Genomic DNA, 20,313 nt, shown 5'->3' with positions numbered 1-20,313 from the left:
CCAATTTGTTGCATTACTGCCACCTACTCTACTAAATTCCCTTTACACTATTCTTGTCCAATCCGGTTTCTTTAAAAAAAAACTATTAATTATTCCCTGCCTTTCTGTTTCTCTGCACATTCTAAAATACATTTAACAGTTGGAAATCGATTTGCCTGCTTTTTTAAAATAAGGTTAACTAATTAGAAATATCAGTTTGGACACTTTGCTATAATTTCTATGGCTGCTACTAGTCAATCATCAAAATCTATCTTTTTGTTGACAAACTTTATTTGTCTAAAATTTAAAGTTACCCATTAATAACTTGGTTACAGAGCAGTTGCGTAATGTCACATTTACAATCAAGCTGATATTCGGAAAAAAACAGCACTCTAGATTTTATGTTGCTTGATTGTATGATGCTTGAGTTGTACCTCTTATAAATATAAAAACACAGGAAAATTAAATATTTTTACCCTAATCTCTTGTATTTTGGGGGCATTTGTTATTTTTAATGGCTTATCTGCTCCAGTGTAACAGGTAACAAACAGTATAGTGAGACAGTATAGAAATGATCAATCTCAATGAAGAAATGTGACATAAAAAACATACATATTTATCAATATTCTTCCAAATGTTCACTCTTTTGAACTAAAAGCCTGAAAGAGAGTTGTTTTGTGCAGTCCCATGACCACAAACAAACAGGAGCAAATGTGATTGAATTTGATATGGTCTGTACAGTGGAAATGCGGTTAATGATTTCTGACTGACATATAAATGAACAAATCAAACAAATGCAAACAGGTAAAAGTGAAGCCCCTACCGGAAAGAATCAGTCTAGACCAGGGGTGCCCAATCCTGCTCCTGCCAATCGACTGTCCTACACAGTTCATCTCCAACCCTAATCAAACCATTTTGACAATGGTTCCTGTCTCGACTTTTTGACTATTTTAGAATTGCCCATGACCGCTTTAGAATGTGAGTCTATGGCCATGCACAAACATGTCCTTAAAACAACCCTTAACGTTCGTTTTCAAAACTGTGCAACTCACCGAGTGGTTAGTGGTGTTCGTTAGAAACATTCCTGATAGTCAGATTTCTCAGAGAAGACAGGAGGCTAAATCCGCCACACCCCAACACAACCCCTTCCAGGGACCTCTGTAATGGTCACTCTGCGCATTTTTTGGTAATTTGAGGTACAATGAGAACTGCGCATGTGCGTAGAGAGAGAGTCTGTCATAGATGTGACAGGTGAGCAGGAGAAGAGATAAACGCTCTACGGACTTTTGTGCACTTTCTTTTATTTCCCTTTCTATTTGTGACCAGAGTTGAATGTTTATTTGTATGCTTTTTCTCACTCAATCCCCATGTATGCAGATGGGTGTGACGTTCAAGTCATTATATTTAACCTGGGAAAAAAATACGCCATCTCTTGTCCATCTTTTCCTCCGACACCACATATTTTTTCTCTCTCTGGGCAACAACATCTCAACTTTGCGTTACACCTGTCTATTGTCTTGAGGGCCCTCCGTTTGGGCCACACAGCGTTTTGCAGTGCATTTCCCATATGCTTCAGAAACTAATGCAATGCGAGTGATTCGTATCAAAAGGGAACGCTCCGTGTACTAACGGCTGTTTACATTTTTAGGCTGCTCTGCATCAGTGGTCTAACAGCGCTCGTCAATGTCAAAATGATAGGGATGGCCAATCAAATCAAAGAAGGCAGGTCTTACTGTCACAACACAACAAGAGTTTATGGAAAGGTGCAAGTAGATGTAAGTATTAGAAACTGTTTTACGATAGAAATGTTCAGCAATCGACAGTAATAGGCTATCTAGTGCAGTGTTTCCCATCCTTGTTACTGGAGATTTCTGGTCTTGGGAGTCTCTACTAATGAGCTGATGAGTTGATTCAGGTGTGTTTGATTAGGAAGAGTTGGAAAATGTGTGCCTCCAGGAACAGGGATGGAAAACGCTGATCTAGCAATGCAAACTAGGGGAGAGCGAGGCACAACCTAACACATTTTGGTTTTGGCTCAATTATAAAAAAATAATAAAAATTGAGTTAAATGATTAATTCCGCTTTATTAATATTTTTTTACACGATATTTTTTTACACAAGCAACATACACATCTCTGCTACAAATGAACACTTAAAGTTTTTTTCTAGGACCTACCATTTTCATACATTTGCACTGAAAGTGACAGAAGTGCAAATGTTACAACTTACCCCATATGCAGGGTTAATTGTAACAGACAGAGGGGTTAGTTGTAACACTTGTGTGTAACACATAATTCAGTACTATTTTATCTGTATAGTTTGATATTGTTTGTGCATCTGTATAGATAGATATCCATACATCCATCCCTCATCCAAACATCCTTCTATTATGGGTCAATATCATGGATAGAGATATAGGAAAGGGCTGCACAGTTTTGCAATAAATAAATAAATAAAATCATCAAATATTGTAATTGCAATTTAATTATATTTGTGTGTGGCAGCTGCATGCAAAATTATTATTATTAATAATAATAACAGTAATAATAATAATATTATAGGGTTATGTTATATTATAGGTATTATAAAAGGGTTTATTGCATTATTCTTAATAAGTGATCAATGCATAGTTAACAAATGTGAAGAAAATCATACTTTGACATTTTAAATCCCAACATTGTTTGTGAAAGTCCAACAAAGTTAAATGTGGCAAAATAAATATATAAATAAATACTCAAACCTGAAAAGTTGTGTGGCTCCCTGTTTTCATTTCATTATCGTTGTAAACTTGGCGGTTTAGTTTTAACACTGTGCTACAACTAACCCCGCTGTGTAAAAAATATTTTAAGCCTAGCTAACAGTTGCTAGGAGTTGCTGACATGTTTCGAAATGGTTTAGCCAACAAGACAGTGATTAAGGTAATATAAAGATTTTGGTGACGTACACACCCAACTCAGAAACTGAAAAAACTTATGATTTACTTGCATGGTGTCAAAACACTCTTTGTCCAGTATCTTCACGAAATCTTATCAAAACTTTCCACAAATCCGCGGGAGACCGTCTTCTGGCAGCGAGAGAAAAAGAGCGGAAACACTTATCTGCTTAACTATGTAAAAGGTCCGTGTTACATTTAACCCCGCGTTAGGTTGTGCCCCGTATAAGAATTGAGAAATTAGAAATGCCGGACAGTCTGGTTAAGGAGCGACCAGACCCTGAGAGGACAAAGGACCTCTCTGGAAATTAACATTTGAACTCCCCCTTGTGCACTATGGAGATGAAAGTCTCACCTCCGAGTCATCCTAATCTACATTTCATTCCCTCATCCCTCACATCCCATGCTCAGAGATCACCTGAATTCACCCAAGAAAATATATAGTTTAATGTGAATGATTATCATCGAGTATTGTACATTTTGGTATCATTTGAAATGTCTCATTGCGACTGGTACAAATGTCTCATTTCCAAGTAAAACAAAAGGTAATAAGGTTTTTAAGAGTTTAGGGATAACTGGCACACAAAGGAAGGTGGTCTCCTGGCAAATGGTCTCCCACCCCCAAAAGGTGTAACCTCTGAATGCAAATTTCCATTGTTAGAAGATGTTTCCATGTGAAAGCGGTTCTGTCAATATAATGGAATGCAACAAGAAGATCGGGGCCTTTTTGTAACTCAAGTTGGCCCATGATGCTAAGTAGGGGTGGGAATCTTTTACCATCTCACGATTCGATTCGATTCCGATTCTTGAGGCCACGATTCGATTCAAAATCGATTTTCGATTCAAAAAGATTTTCGATTCAAAACAATTCGATTTTATTCATAATGATTTCTAATCAGGTTTCTGATCATGATCTACTCTCATCTGCTTTGCAATACAGAATGACAAACGGAGACATTAAAGTGTCTTTTTCACATTTATTAAGTTCAATTCTCAGGGAAGTGCCTTTTATCAAAAACATTGAAAAAATATTTTTACTTGGTACTTTTAAAGCAAGTATTTATGATGACCCATAACGAATTTACTTCCAATACTTCCTATATTAATTGTATTAATAAAACAAATGGAAGTGATTTGGCAAGTCAACTGTAAGGTTACATTTGCCAGCATATGTCCCAACATTGCTGAGAACCAACAGGAAAATAAATGTGTGCCTGTACTAGCAGCATACTTGTAGTAAATTAATACAAACTTCAGCATATTCTGAATCTCTAGCATTTAATAATAGACTTCTAACCAACATCCTCTTGTTATTTCCAATGAGCAATATAATCCTTCAGACAAAAAAAAAACATTTTGCTGTAGCAAATTCACAAACAGTTTTCGTTCAAAAATATAGAATTATGTACCAGAAGCTATCATAACGTATAATGCTTGTGGACTTATGCATATTCTGAATAATTAAAGTCGCTCTTGACTTATACACAACTAAATAATAAAGAGTTATGACTTGAAATGTTTGCTGTATACCACAATCAAAAATAGCAAAGAAAGTGAATGAACATTCTGCAGAGAGTAACTTACAGTCAAAATGTAACTTTTTGTGACTGGCATTGCACATATTGCATACAGATCAGATCGGTTTACACAGCATATTGATGTGAAAACTAAACAATACAGAAATTAGCTCTCATACAAAAAAAATACTAAATAGATCACAATGAAATTGCCAATGTTCCATACGTTAGCTTTTAACGAAGACATTCTCTGGTGCCGTTCGGATTTGGCGCTCAGCCATCATGCGTCTGTTATGTGCGCGTCTCTGTTGTGCACGCCACAGACTGTCCGCGCACTGCACGTCCGCTTCAGAGTTCCGCCTTTTGCGTTCCTTCAATGTTACGTTATTAGATTTTTTTTTTTTTTTTTTTTAGAAAATCGATTTTTGACATTTGTGAATCGATTCAGAATCGTCCACGTCCCGAATCGCGATTCATCTAAGAATCGATTTTTTTCCCCACCCCTAATGCTAAGATTGACTCTTACTTAAGAGTAAACTCTTAGCATCATGTATCTTAATGTTGGGTCGGGGCCTTTCTGTATTTCAGATTAGCCTGTGAGGCTGAGATCAAGACTCTCAGCTTCATGTATAATGTTGTTCTCTTTATTCCAGAGCATTTGATGTTTTGTATCGATTATCTTTGAATTGATTATGAAATTGGCATGATACATTTACCTGACATAATAAATTGTTACATTTGATTATTCTAACTGACTTTGATATTATTTTCATTAAAGAGTTAAAAGGAATAGTCAAACATTCGCTCACATTTAATGATGCACAGATATCATTACAACCTCTTTATTTATGGAGTCAGATGAAATAACGAGAAAATACATATTCAAATGTATTGCATTTAATCAAAAAATACTTTGCCTCGAGAAAAGACAGTAACACGTAGAGACCTTCTGTGCTGATCGGATGCCAGTTTTGGGCCGATCGAGCGTGGCTTTACACCCGCGCTCCCCTTTACAACTTTTAATGAATTTTCGCCTATAAAAAAAAAGAAAAGAGAAAATATGCTATTGTGATTCATTTAATAAAAAAAATGTATGTGGCAAGACAAGAATGGTTGCGTTTTCGACATATTTGACATACGAATAAGCACAAAAGTGAAACTCTGTGTCTATGTCTTTTCTCCCTTATGAATTCTTTGGTGCTGTTTCAGTTGGTCATCTCTATTAAATCTTTGCCCACAGTCACAACACACGTGATCTTTCACTTCATCATGTATTTTCTGGTGCTTTTTAAAACCTTTTAGCCATAAAAAACTCTTTCCACAAAGTGAACACACAAAAGGCCTCTTATTTGAATGAACTTTCAAGTGTTGTTTTAAACATGATGATGAAATAAAATCTTTACCACACTGATCACAGTTAAATGGCTTTTCTCCAGAGTGACGGAGCAGATGATATTTGAGATTTGCTAAATATGTGAAACTCTTCTCACACTGAGTACAGTGATACGGCTTCTCTCCAGTATGAAGTCGCTCATGTACTTTCAGGTGTGCAGACTGAGTGAAACTCTTGTCACAATATGAGCACTTGTAAGGTTTTTCTCCAGTATGAATTCTTTGGTGCTCTTTCAGATGACTAGATGTAGTAAAGCTCTTCCCACATTCACAACACACATGATCTCTCGCTTCATTATGTATTTTCTGATGCTGTTTAAAATCGTCCAGCCGTGAAAAACTCTTTCCACAGAGAGGACACACATAAGGCCTCTCATCTGAATGAACGTTCAGGTGTCGTTTTAGATGTGATGACGAAATAAACTCTTTACCACACTGATCACAGTTAAATGGTTTCTCTCCAGTGTGAATTCTTATGTGTACATTAAGGTTGTCTTGTTGACTGAAACTCTTTCCACACTGAGGGCATGTATACGGTTTCTCTCCAGTATGAATTCTTACGTGTGTTTTAAGGTTTTCTTTACGTCTGAAACTCTTTCCACACTGAGGACATGTACACGGTTTCTCTCCAGTATGAATTCTTACATGTGTTTTAAGGTTTCCTTTATGTCTGAAACTCTTTCCACACTGAGGACATGTACACGGTTTCTCTCCAGTATGAATTCTTATGTGTGTTTTAAGGTTTCCTTTATGTCTGAAACTCTTTCCACACTGAGGACATGTACACGGTTTCTCTCCAGTATGAATTCTTATGTGTGTTTTAAGGTTTCCTTTTCGTCTGAAACTCTTTCCACACTGAGGACAGGAGTGCAGCTTATTAGTTTTGATGCTCTGCTGTTCCTCCTCTGCCTCACTCAGTTCATGATTTTGCTTATTCACTTCCATCCAGTCTAAAATAAAAATATTATGTGGTTAAAATAAGTTAAAGTGAACTCTGATTTAACAGAAGAGAGCAAATGAGTATCAAGTATCAGATCTTTGATGTGCCAAACTTTAGTTAAAGCTGCAGTTTGTAGCTTTGTTGGGTTAAAAATTATCCAAAATAAATTGAGCAAGTACATAACCAGCCAGTGTTCAAAACTCTCTGCTTGCCTTAGCTTGATTCAAAATGGTAAGCTTGTAATAATGTTTTTAATTCCAGTGGTACTGGTGGATTTCCGCGGGAAATTCGAGCATGTCTTTGCGTCATTGCATCACATCTGTACACATAAAGAAGAGTCTCGGGCTAGTAAGCTATGAGTGTGAGGATGTTGGAGGTGGAGATTTATAGCCTTTTCTCTCAGCACTTGATATGATTAAACTTATCAATTTGATGGCGGATCCAGAAAGGTTCAAACGACAATCACCAGTGACAACAGGAGATTCACCCGAACAAACGCGAAAGACTTCGGAGAAAAAAAGAGACTGCAACCGTCCCATGCGAAAACAAGGATAAATATCGGAAGGGTATTAAATGTCACCACCAGCACGGTGATTGACAACCGCACATTCTCCTCAAAACATTGGATTCATCCTCGCGTAAATTTGATAATTCCGTGAATAACTGCAATTGCAGATTTCGAACAGAGATGGCGACAAAGAGGAAAAACTACGGACTGCAGCTTTAATTAACTTTCTTGTTAATCCATTTAAAATGTAAATGACAAGAGCTATTCAAGCTTTTGACCATTTAGATGTTTTTTCATATTAAACTATGTTATTTCCTTAAAGGGATACTCCACTGTTTTTTCATATTAAACTATGTTATTCCCTTAACTAAGACGAGTTGATACATACCTCTCATCTCAGTGCGTGCACTCAATCGCTCTAGCGCGCGGTGACACTTTGAAAGCACTTAGCTTAGCCCAGTATATTCAATGGTATCTAACAGCAATGAATTTAGAAGTGACCAAACACATCAATGTTTTCCCTATTTAAAAACAGTTACGCTTCGACTCGGCGCAGTAAAAAGTCACGCCTGATCCTCTTCCTCTCACTTCTGTCAATAAAACAAACGTGATTTTTTACTGCGCCGAGTCGAAGTACTCCCAAAAGTGCTATTCCGCCATACATTATAGTTATCCTTTTTAACCCGCTTAGAAAAGTGCCACGTTTTATTTTTTGTCCCCATACTTGGTCTTGTAACTACTCGTGTAACTGTTTTTAAATAGGGAAAACGTTGATGTGTTTGGTCACTTCTAAATTCATTGCTGTTAGATACCATTGAATATACTAGGCTAAGCTAAGTGCTTTCAAAGTGTCACCGCGCGCTAGAGCGATTAAGTGCACGCACTGAGATGAGAGAGGTATGTATCAACTCGTCTTAGTTAAGGGAATAACAGTTTAATATGAAAAAACGGTGGAGTATCCCTTTAACTAAGACGAGTTGATACATACCTCTCTCGTCTCAGTCGTGCACTCAATCGCTCTGGCGCGCGGCGACAATTTGATAGCACTTAGCTTAGCCTAGTTCATTCATTAGGAACCAAACAGAGATGAAGTTAGAAGCGACCAAACACCTCCACGTTTTCCCTATTTAAATACAGTTACACGAGGGAAAACGTGGAGGTGTTTGGTCGCTTCTAGCTTCATCTCTGTTTGGTTCCTAATGAATGAACTAGGCTAAGCTAAGTGCTATCAAAGTGTCGCCGCGCGCCAGAGCGATTGAGTGCAAGCACTGAGACAAGAGAGGTATGTATCAACTCGTCTTAGTTAAGGGAATAACATAAATTTAATATGAAAAAACGGTGGAGTATCCCTTTAATGTTTCTCAAAAATCAAGATAATGAAGAATCAAGAATGGACACCAACCTGTTTGTTCCTCAGTATCTTCATGTTTTATTCTGGATGGTTCTGGATCACTCATGTCTTCAATCTCCTCTTTAATAAACTCCATTTTTAACAGTCACACAGATTTCAGCTGCTACTCCTGGAGTTTGTCCTTCTCTTGTAGGATGATGGGAATATTCCCAGTATTTATTGGTGAATTGTTGTGTGAGGGGCTTCACTGCAGGTGTGAACTGTGATCACTGTGTGATACAGACGCCCACAGGACCAGATCTGGAAAAATCAAAAACAAGTTACTGAATTTATACTGGATTACTTTAACAGCAAAATGCATATGGTGCCTTTAATTTAGTTCAAATATAGACCATTTTGATGGTTATATATTATAGGGCCCTATTCTAACGATCCAAGCGCATGGTCTAAAGCGCAGGGTGCAAGTAGTAGTAAAATAGTTTAAAAAAGGAAAAATGGTCGGCGCACCCAGCGCATGGTCTAAAAGGGTTGTCCCTATTCTCTTAATGAGTAATGGTGTTTTGGGTGTAATGTGCAATAAACCAATCAGAGTCTCATCTCCCATTCCCTTCAGTTGCGCACACGCCATGGCGGAAAGATTGAAATGACTGATGGCTTGCATTAAAAAAAACACACACGACTTTATTCCTAAAGTTAATGAATATAACTAATTTGGATGATAAATTGTTCTCAGAACTGTGCACTGTTTGTTTATTGGCAGGTTATGGAGTTGCAGCATCTTTCGGATATTAGTGACACGCAGGACGGCAGTCTGAAGTTCGAAGTTCACCCGTAGAGCGCAACTTTTCATCTGATCTTTCTGTTTGTGACCCATCTTACACTATGTGTTTTCAAATCCCTACTATTACTAACATACGTAAATCAAATGTCACATGTCGGAGGCAGTCCTATCCTAGCAACCTGCGTACCTTTCCGGTGTCTTCTAGTATTATATTCTCTTTTCCTATTGGTCTTTGTAATTGCCAGTCCGCTGTAAACAAAGCTGATTTCATTGCATGTATTTCTAGTCATTCAGGTCTCAGCCTACTGGCCCTGACTGGATCAGACCAGAGGACACTGCCACACCGGCTGCCCTCTCCACTAACTTCACTTTCTCACACACTGCTCGCCTGACTGGTAGGGGTGGAGGTACTGATCTGTTCATCTCAAACGATTGGAAATTTGATCATTTATCACCTCTGTGTGACAACAGCTCATTTGAATCACATTCAATTATCATCACTAGCCCTATTAAAATCCATTTTGTAGTTGTATATCGTCCCCCTGGTCAGCTTGGCAGTTTCTTGGAGGAGCTTGATGTGCTACTCTCATCCTTCCCTGAGGATGGTACTCCTCTCATAGTTCTTAGAGACTTCAACATTCACCTAGAAAAGCCTCAGGCTGCTGATTTCCACACTCTGCTTGCCTCATTCGACCTCAAACGAGTATCTACTGTGGCTACTCCCAAATCAGGTAACAAATTGGACTTTATTTACACATGCTACTGCTCCACTGACCATACACTGGTCACTCCACTGCACACCTCAAATCACTTCCTCCTCACTCTCAACCTCAACCTGCCTCAGAACACAACACACACTCCTCCACAGGTAACCTTTTGGTGAAACCTACGCTCACTCTCACCCTCTTGCCTATCCTCTCTGGTCTCATCCACACTTCCTCCACCTGATCAGCTTTCAACACTAGATACTAACAGTGCAACTGATAATCTTTTCTCCACTTTAATATCCTGCTTGGACAACTTCTGCCCACTTTCCTCCAGGCCAGCCCGCGCCACACCCTCTGCCCGCTGGTTATCTGATGTTCTTCGTGAACATCGTTCTAATCTCAGGGGTGCAGAGAGGAAGTGGTGCAAATCGAAAGATCCTACTGACCTTGGTCTTTATCAATCCCTCCTTTCTTCCTTCTCTGCTAATATCTCTACTGAAATGACTTACTATCACAACAAAATTAACAATTCTTCAGACTCTCGTTTGTGCTTTTCAAAACCTTCTCCTCTCTTCTCAACCCTCCTCCTCCTCCTCCTCCTTCATCAACCCTAACAGCTGACGATTTTGCTACATTCTTCATAAATAAAACAACCTCCATCAGCAGCCAATTTACCAATCCACAAACTGACACAAACATTTTACCAGCTAACACACACTTTCTACCCTCCTTCTCTCTACTTTCAGAGACAGAAGTCTCCAAACTCCTCCTTTCCAATTGCCCTACCACCTGTCTGCTTGATCCTATTCCCACTAACCTACTTCAAGCCATTTCATCCTCAGTTGTACCCGCACTCACACACATCATAAACACCTCTCTTCACACTGGTACCTTGTAACCCCACTGCTTAAGAAACCCACTCCAAATCCAGCACATCTGGAAAATTACAGACCGGTATCTCTCCTTCCATTCGTCGCGAAAACACTTGAACGAGTTGTTTTTAACCAGATCTCTTCCTTCCTTACACAGAACAACCTCTTGGACAACAATCAGTCTGGTTTCAAAAGCGGACACTCAACTGAGACTGCCCTGACCTTGAAGCTCTGAGACTGGCAAGAGCAGCTTCCAAATCCTCAGTTCTCATCCTGCTGGATCTGTCTGCTGCCTTTGACACAGTTAATCACCAGATCCTCCTGTCAATCCTAAAGATGAAGGGCATCTCAGGAACCGCACTCCAATGGTTCAAGTCTTACCTCTTAGGTAGGTCCTTTAGGGTATTGTGGAGGGGTGTGGTGTCTAAGACCCAACATCTAGCTACTGGAGTGCCTCAGGGCTCAGTGCTTAGACCACTTCTCTTCTCCATCTACATGACATCACTAGGATCTGTTATTCAGAAACATGGCTTTTCTTATCACTGCTACGCTGATGACACACAACTCTACCTCTCATTCCAGCCTGACGATCCAACGGTAGCTGATCGTATCTCAGCCTGCCTGACAGACATTTCTGTCTGGATGAAGGACCACCACCTTCAACTAAACCTTGCGAAGACAGAGCTACTCGTGGTCCCGGCTGACCCAACACTTCATCACAACTTCACCATTCAGCTAGACTCGTCATCCATAACTCCATCAAGGTCAGCCAGGAACCTTGGTGTGGTAATTGATGATCAATTGAACTTTACAGACCACATTGCAAGAACTGCCCGGTCCTGCAGATTTGCCTTGTACAACATTAGGAGGATCAGGCCCTTCCTATCGGAGCATGCTACACAACTCCTCGTTCAAGCGATAGTTCTATCCAGACTGGACTATTGTAATGCTCTGGCTGGTCTTCCAGCTTGCTCTGTCAAACCTCTGCAACTGATCCAGAACGCCTCAGCTAGAGTGGTCTTTAACGAGCCGAAGAGAGCACATGTAACTCCTCTCCTCACAAAATTGCACTGGTTGCCAGTTGCCACTCGCATCAAATTCAAGTCACTGACGTTTGCCTACAGAACAACCACTGGCTATGCTCCCTTTTACTTAAACTCATTACTTCGGACTTATGTGCCATCCAGAAACTTGCGCTCTGCAAGCGAACAATGTTTTGTGGTGCCATCTCAAAGAGGCACAAAATCTCTTTCTCTGACCTTTACCATGACTGTTCCCTGCTGGTGGAATGATCTGCTGAACTCAGAGCTAGTGCTCAACCAGAGAGTCCATAGCCACTTTAAAGAAACGACTGAAGACGGCTTTTTCGACAGCACTTGATCCAGTAATACTAGCCTAACACTTTCTCTTCTATTATATTCTATAATATTTAAAAAAATAATAATTATATTAACATTTACTGCATTAGATTAAACTGAGAAGGGTCATAGCACTTGCATATTGTTGTCCTACTGTTAGTTCAACTCAAATTCTCATTTGTAAGTTGCTTTAGATAAAAGCGTCTGCTAAATGAATAAATGTAAATGTAAATAACAAAAAATACTGCGCCTTTGACTTCAATAGACGAAGTCTATTTCAGTTTCCTCAAAATAACAATGCGCCATCAATGCGCCTGAACATGCCTCGTTTTCATTGGCAAACAGATGGGCGCACAGATGGCCGCAAATGCATTTGCTATTTAAACAACGTGGCGCAGGACAGGAAAATGATAACTGCGTCAGGCTGAAACTAGCAAAAAAACATTTGCATCGCGCCTGGCGCTGCATTGCACCGGGTGTATAATAGGGCCCATAGTGTATAAAACACTAGGTTGCTCATTTTTATGTAACCCAGCATATTATAAGGATGAAACAGGACACAGGTTAAATTATTCAGTTAACATCTAAACTAATCAGAAATCTAACAAGACGACAGAAATCCACACTATGTGAGTGATTCTCAACCGGTGGGCCGCGGCCCTCTAGTGAGGCCTGGACGAGAAGCGCATCGCCGTGTCGCGTCTAGGGGCCTGTTTACACCTGGTCACTTCATGTGTTTTTACTGATCAGAGAGATATCTGATTTATCAAAACGATTCCATTTACACCTGGTCACATAAATGTTTTTTTGCAAAACGGAGATAAATCCGATCTTCAATTCCTGCGCTATATGCAGATTTAATGGAGTTCATGTCACGAAATCAACTGAGATGAGCTGCAATTTGTTGATCATCAGCTAATTTCAAAATCAAAGACCACAACAGGAGAAGGCGGCAATGGTACATGGTAGGATCATTTCGTTTCTTTACTTTTAATGAAGATGATTGTGTGTTAAGCATCTGCGACTTACTTTCACTTTGATTTGCGATAGTTGCGTGTTGGCTTGATGAATAGATGCTCAGCTCGTCTTGCGGAAAAACATTGTAGCCGGATCTACTTCTCTCGGTTTGTTTTTGACGAGTCACACAGGAACTGGGCTACGGTTGCGTCCCGCTTCGTCTAAAGTAGTCAGAATATAAACACTTATTATAGGCGTACTGTAGGACACTGTTTGGAAGATGGATTCATGATGTACTCGCTCATTACATAAATTCTGTACATTTTTAACACCTTCAACAAAACAATGTGTAGATGGGGGGGGGGGGGATTCTTCTCAAAACTGTGAAATCATTTCAGAAAATTGTGATATTGTAACAGAACATTTTGTTTAGGTAGCAAAGTTGTTTTGAAACAACACCTCTGTCTATGGTAACATCCTAAACTGTAAAATGATGATAGAAAATACAATATGAACAGCTCAAATAATACCAGTTTTGACAAAACAAAAACTTGATGAAACCTCACTTGATGAAACAAAAATGCTAAACCTCACATTTAAGCCTAATAAATGACAGGCTGATGAAAATGCAAATTCACTCTCTGATAGAAGGTGGCGCTTAAAGCAGAAATACAGCAGTTACTCCTGAACACAAGCAGCGCTGCGCTTATAAACACTACTTTATTAGACATACTGACGAAAAATAAAAGAAGATGCCATCAAAACTTTTATGAAGACAGTAATTTCTCTTCAGATATACATTCAAATAAAAACTCCTCAGATCTGCACTAATCACGTGAATGACCGATTTCAGTGTCAGAAAGAGAGTTTGCAGGTGTGGTTTCTGTAGTCTTTAATAGTATTTTTAGTCATGTACTTTAACCTGAAGGGTAAAACATTGATAGGTGATTATCATATAAAGTGATGATCCTGTAGTTTGTCTGACACTAATGACGTGCTTGATGTGCCAATTTACAGAAGATCTCAGACATTACCATAATGAATGAGGTGAAAACAGGGACTATTGAATCCGATAAAGATGATTTTCTTTATCTGCAGCTCAGTTAAACGTTATGGCTCTGTCATTTTGTTTGTTAGACTCTTAATTCGATAATTTTCAGTTACATGTTTGTTTGTTATTGTTATGCCCAATTCTCATCAATCCTTAAACAATATTTAATTCATGAGATTCGTTCAAAACGCTGATACATCCAGTTATGGAACAAGTGAGTCATTGAATCCTTCATTCAAAACGATTTGGAAATTAGAGTCTATAAAAAAAAATTAGTCTATAAATAAAGACTGTATTGCAACAATAGGCATTTTGTCAGAGCCTTTAGTAAATGACATGTTATTTTGTTTAATTGTCTATTTAGAATAGTGGTTTATATTTTAAACAAAACATCATGATTCTCAATTTATCCAGAACACAGCTCTAGAGAAAGGGTGCCATTACTTTGACAATACAAATGTACAAATATTATGTATGTAACAAATGTATGTAATAGTTGTCGCACCAATAAAGTAGCCTACCTGTAAACAAACTCACTGGTTGAATGTATAACGCTTCTTTCTATCACTAACGTAAATCTCTCTCCACGTTAGTGCGGCTTCTCTCCAGTATGAACTCGCTCATGTGATTCCAGTGCAGACAAACCTTATTCACGATATTAGGGCTTTTACTCTGGAGCTGGTTAATGTTAAACTCTGTAATCTGGTAACATCTCTCACCTGCAGACTGGAAATATACGGCATCCAGTGAAAATATTTAAAATGTATCCTTCATTCACGGTCGTTAACAGTGACATATTCAGCCTCAACTGGTGAAAGTTTCAGCTCGTCTCTCTCGCTTCTCTCTTCTGCGCAGGCGCAGTGCGCGATGTCATGTTTCTTAAAGGGGCCGCATGTTATACCATTGTATTCAAAGGGTTAGTTCATTTAGTAAGTCAATAGTCAGGGAAAGTAAGGCTTCTTCTTCTTCTTTGGGGTTTTACGACAGCTTGCATCCAATTTGCTGCATTACTGCCACCTACTCTACTAAATTCCCTTTACACTATATTCTCTTGTCCAATCCGGTTTCTTTCGAAAAACCTACTAAATATTCCCTGTCTTTCTGTTTCTCTGCACATTCTAAAAATACATTTAACAGTTGGAAATCGATTTGCCTGCTTTTTAAAAATAAGGTTAACTAATTAGAAACAACACTTTGAACAATTTGCTATAATATTTATGGCTGCTACTAGTCAATCTTTATCAACAATTATCATATTTTTGTTGACAAACTTTATTTGTCTAAAATTAGTTAAAAGTTAACTTGGTCACAGAGCAGTTCGTAATGTCACATTTACAATCAAGCTGATATTCGGGAAAACAGCAGGACAGAGTCAGTCTAGACCAATGGAGAGTCCGGCTCAAAACACATGATTTCTCTCATGGTCTGTATTTTCTGCTGCTGTTTAGAGTCCAGCAGTGAAAAACTCTTTCCACAAACACATATTACACTTGTTTTCAGTTTAAACAATCTGAGTTAAACGCTTTTTGTCAAGACAGTATGGTTTTTTTTATGTTTATTTCTCATAACTGCATGTACTATCAGAAAACAATATAGTAAACCTAGTAAATAAGTATGACATGAATATATCTAATTCAAGATAGACAGATTTTTTGGACAATTTTTTTTTACACTTTTGAAGCTTCAACTCTTAAATCTTTCTAGTCTTCCATTCATTTTAACAAAATAAAAAAAAGACAATCTCAATATTTTATCTTGCAGAATTTACCTGAATGTATTTGATATAGAACTGAATGTTGATCACTTGCAACAGTTTTTCATGTGAATGAGAAAGCTTGATAAACGTCTAAAACTCTTCTCACACGGAGTACAGTGATACGGCTTCTCTCCAGTATGAACTCGCTCATGTGGTTTCAGGTTTCCAGACTGAGTGAAACTCTTGTCACAATATGAGCACTTGTAAGGTTTTTCTCCAGAATGAATTCTTTGATGCAGTTTCAGATGGCCAGTTGTAATAAAGCTCTTCCCACAGTCACGACACACATGATCTCTCACTTCATTATGTGTTTTCTGGTGCTTTTTACAACTTTCCAGCCATGAAAAACTCTTTCCACAGAGAGCACACACATAAGGCCTTTCGTCTGAATGAACGTTCAGGTGTCTTTTAGATGTGATGACAAAAACTCTTTACCACACTGATCACAGTTAAATGGTTTCACTCCAGTGTGAATTCTCATGTGTGTCTTAAGGCTTCCTTTTTGACTGAAACTCTTTCCACACTGTAAGCAGGAGTGCAGCTTTTTGACTTTTGTTCTTTGAGTTTTGAAGTCACAGTGTTTCTTTACTTCATTCAGTTCTTCTCTTAGCTCTGGTATTTCCATCTGATCTAAAATGAACATATCAAGTAGTTATAATCAGTTTAAGGAGGATCATTTCAAGGAAAATTCAAGTGAACACAAACAGACAACAAGAGAATAGGTTTCTGTCTGTGATCATCATCATCATCATATTCTTTATTCAGGACATACATAAAAAATGGTCCATAGCACTATACAAACACATAGTAAAAAAAACAAAAACAAAAAAACCCCACACACAATACAATACAAGATATAACACATACAATAAAAAAAAATGACTACAACAGTCAAAATGATCTCTATTATATGACTCTGCTAATCTACACATACACACTCAAAAAAAATGATTTTTTTAATGCTGTTCAATTCATATGAACAGTTCATTTTCATTTAACATCATTGTATCAGGTTTCTCTTTCAAACACGATTGCATCATTTTAAACTAACTTGAAACGGTTACTCTTTGGTTTAACTCCATGTTATCATTTTGAAAGAACATGTTTCTATCAAATAACTCAATCAAAGATTCAATCGTAATAACAAAAACTTTTCTAAAGACCGTCAGTTCACTTCAGATATATTCATATAAAAACACCCGCGCCGCGTTTTGATTTTGAAACGTGCAGTGCTCATGTTTATTCAACGATGTCAATGCCAACCACAAATAGATTTTCCAAAAGGCAGTGTTGATATTGTGAACCAATGTATGGGAAACACTGTAATATAATTTAACAGCTATCAATAGTTTAACCTATCCAGCTTCAAAGTCATGCTTAGTAACTCGTGCATCACCACAGTGCAACAGTGAAAAAGGACCCTCTCAAACAGTGCCGCGCCGCGTTCCGATCGTTATTAAAGCGACATACACCGGTACTGCGGTATTTTAAAAATTCATATCATAACAAAAATAAACACCGGTATTCGGTATGAACCGGTACACAGCCCAGCACTAATTATTACTATAAATGTCAAATCTTTTTTTCTTTCAAGTTTAAAGGCAGATTTTTGCTCCTAAGTTAAAGTTGTAGAAACCAGAGCATTAATTGTCAGAACATATCAGGATAAACACTTGCCAAACTGGCCAAAACATTTCACAAATCTGAGGTAGAACATTCAAACATTTGTCATTTTTCCTTAACAAAATAAATATTGGAAAATTAATTTCTTAGTTTCTGCATGTGCTAATGGGGGATATTGTTTCAAGTCTTGAAACAAGGTTTGTGTTGCCTGACTTTGATGACACGTATCTTCAGCACAGTTTGCAGTGCAGGCTGCAATATTAATATTACAAGTTTTGTCTCGAAACGCATATTTGACAGTAGTATTAGCTTGAGTTAGGATGCAGATTTACTATAAATTTATGTTCATTATCACAAACAGTAACATCTGTTAAAAAAATGTAACAACCTCATTTTTATTAGGTCAAATGACCATTGGTCATCCAGTATCATGCATTTAGATCATGATAACCACAGATAAAACCAGGCATAGCCTATAGCACCTCATTATCAAGGCAAAATGTAACTTTATGGTTTCTATGGTATTTGTATGAAAAACAGTAGCCTAAATACATTATTAAATATTGTAATTAGATTCCATTAGTCCTTTAATGCATTGTCTACATTAATAATATAATACAATTCAATATGTATATCCCACATTTCATGGTGCAGTTAATATTACTAGGCTAAGTAAATCCATGGTAAATTATGGGAATTTGTAGATTGAAAAGCCTTGTGACTGTATCGTTGCGCACAGTGTTTCTCCTGTTTGTCAGCGCCGTTTCATCTGCCTTTAAACTGGTTTAAATCACTGAGACATTTGTGTTCTTCGCTGAATTCAAGCGCTTCTCACTGGATCTCGTGACCGAGACCGATCAGAGTAAACGCATCGGAGCCGATACCGATACTGAATATCGGATCGGTGCATCCCTATTCCTAACAAGAAAAACCATGCAGCCCCATGCGCTTGATCTGACATTTTCGATGTCTAACTTCACAATCAATGGAAACATGCAGTTTAATTTTAATAAATAAAGTATAGTCCTATCTATAATCAATAGAAAATTAAACCTAATATATAGATAGTCCTGCTGCACAGGTTTTCGTTATTAGCCTATTGCAGATAATATAACATATAAATAAATAGCCTATTGATAGGCCTTCTTGTTATAAGGACTGTTTCATTTATTAGGCTAGCCTATTGTCAATAATAGAAAAATAAAATGAACAAATTAATTAAGACGAATTAATAAATAAATTAAATAATATTACATGTAGCCTACCGTTACACCCCTATTGTGACTAGATCTGATTTTAATTAGATATGTTTCCTATTTGTCAGCTGACATTTTCCCCCTATTTTCTTCCCCAGACTACCTGACAGTGTGGGAGTTTTGTTTTGTCTGGAGCAAATCTTAAATATGCCTTTGGGTCATTAAGGTATGTGGAAGTGTAAGACCTGTGAGTTTTCAGCATCTACTAGATCTGAGTTGTTGAAACATTACAAATTGAAGCACAAACATTTTGGCCGTAGCCACTTATACCCATGCATGTATTCACGTTGTCCTTGCATAGACCCTTTTACTGTTTGTACACAACGATGACGTATGCGCGCGCATATTGGCAACGGAAGTATGGCGAGAATCAGCAGCGTGTCAAGCTACGCGAGCGGATTAAACAACAGACGCGAGCATTTTTTATTATGTCCTCAACACGTTTAATCGCCTGCAGCCACTATTTTGAAACGGCCGTGATCCTGTCGGAATCCTATAAAACTTAAGCCCCTTGGTGGAATATCGATTAGTGCAACCGTAAACGCAACAACCAGACATTTTGATGCTGGGAAACCGTTTTGATAAACTTTTGGAGGTGCCAACCCAGCTAGCAGGGAACGTTCTCAGAACTTTCGCTAACATTCCCTACAAGTTTGGTTAATGTTCTAAAGAAAACATTTGAATGTAATGTTTACCGAACATTTTAAGGATGTTTTCTCATTTAAAAAAATGTTCCTATAACGTTATATGAAAACTAAGATATAACATTTTAACTGCAACATTCAAAAGATGTTTTGGGAATGTTTCTGAAATAACAAGTTGTACTATGATCTCAAAATATCATTGTCCCTATGTTTCATTATAACGAAAGAAGAACGTTCTCTCTGTCACGTTAGGAAAACGTTTTGAGGATATCATTGAGAGATGAGATGTTGAATGTTCTTTATAAAACGTTATTTTAATGTGACGAGTTAACAAAATTATAACATTTTATTTGCAACATTTTGAGAATATTTTGGGAATGTTGTTAAAGTTAAAGTTTGTACAATGATCTCAATATAACATTGTCCCAATGTTTCATAAAAACAAAAGAAGAACATTCTCTCTGTCACATTTATAGAATATTTTGAGGATATCATTGAGAGATGAGATGTTGAATGTTCTTTATAAAACGTTCTTCTAATGTGACGAGTTAACACAATTAGAACATTTTACTTGCAACATTTTGAGCATATTTTGGGAATGTTGTTAAAGTTAAAGTTTGTACAATGATCTCAAAATAACGTTGTCTTAATGTTTTGTCATAACAAAAGAAGAACGTTCTCTCTGTCAC

General features: G+C 37.8%; 2 protein-coding genes across 5 annotated transcripts in view; both read right to left on the bottom strand.

The window, feature by feature from the left end:
* The window catches only part of LOC311090795 (uncharacterized protein), a 61,626-nt gene that overhangs the window by 8,833 nt on the left and 32,480 nt on the right, over window positions 1–20,313 (bottom strand). The window lies entirely within an intron of this gene.
* LOC311090788 (uncharacterized protein) lies at window positions 5,310–15,196 on the bottom strand. Of its 4 annotated transcripts, none has more exons than XM_084126306.1 (4): window positions 15,065–15,196; window positions 13,367–13,515; window positions 8,671–8,919; window positions 5,310–6,770 (listed from the first exon to the last, which is right to left on the bottom strand). In XM_084126306.1, the coding sequence occupies exons 3-4, from the start codon at window positions 8,753–8,755 to the stop codon at window positions 5,596–5,598; spliced, it is 1,260 nt and encodes a 419-aa protein (XP_083982432.1). In that variant the 5' UTR covers window positions 8,756–8,919; window positions 13,367–13,515; window positions 15,065–15,196; the 3' UTR covers window positions 5,310–5,595. The 4 variants fall into 4 exon arrangements, with proteins under 4 accessions (XP_083982432.1, XP_083982433.1, XP_083982435.1 ...); XM_084126307.1 differs by having other exon boundaries at window positions 14,867–15,177; XM_084126309.1 differs by lacking the exon at window positions 13,367–13,515 and having other exon boundaries at window positions 15,065–15,183.

This window comes from Abramis brama, assembly GCF_963993115.1.
Source record: "Abramis brama genome assembly, chromosome: 10".
Lineage (NCBI taxonomy): Eukaryota > Metazoa > Chordata > Actinopteri > Cypriniformes > Leuciscidae > Abramis > Abramis brama.
Note: the sequence above shows the minus strand (reverse complement) of the source record. Positions and strands in the feature narration are given on the sequence as shown.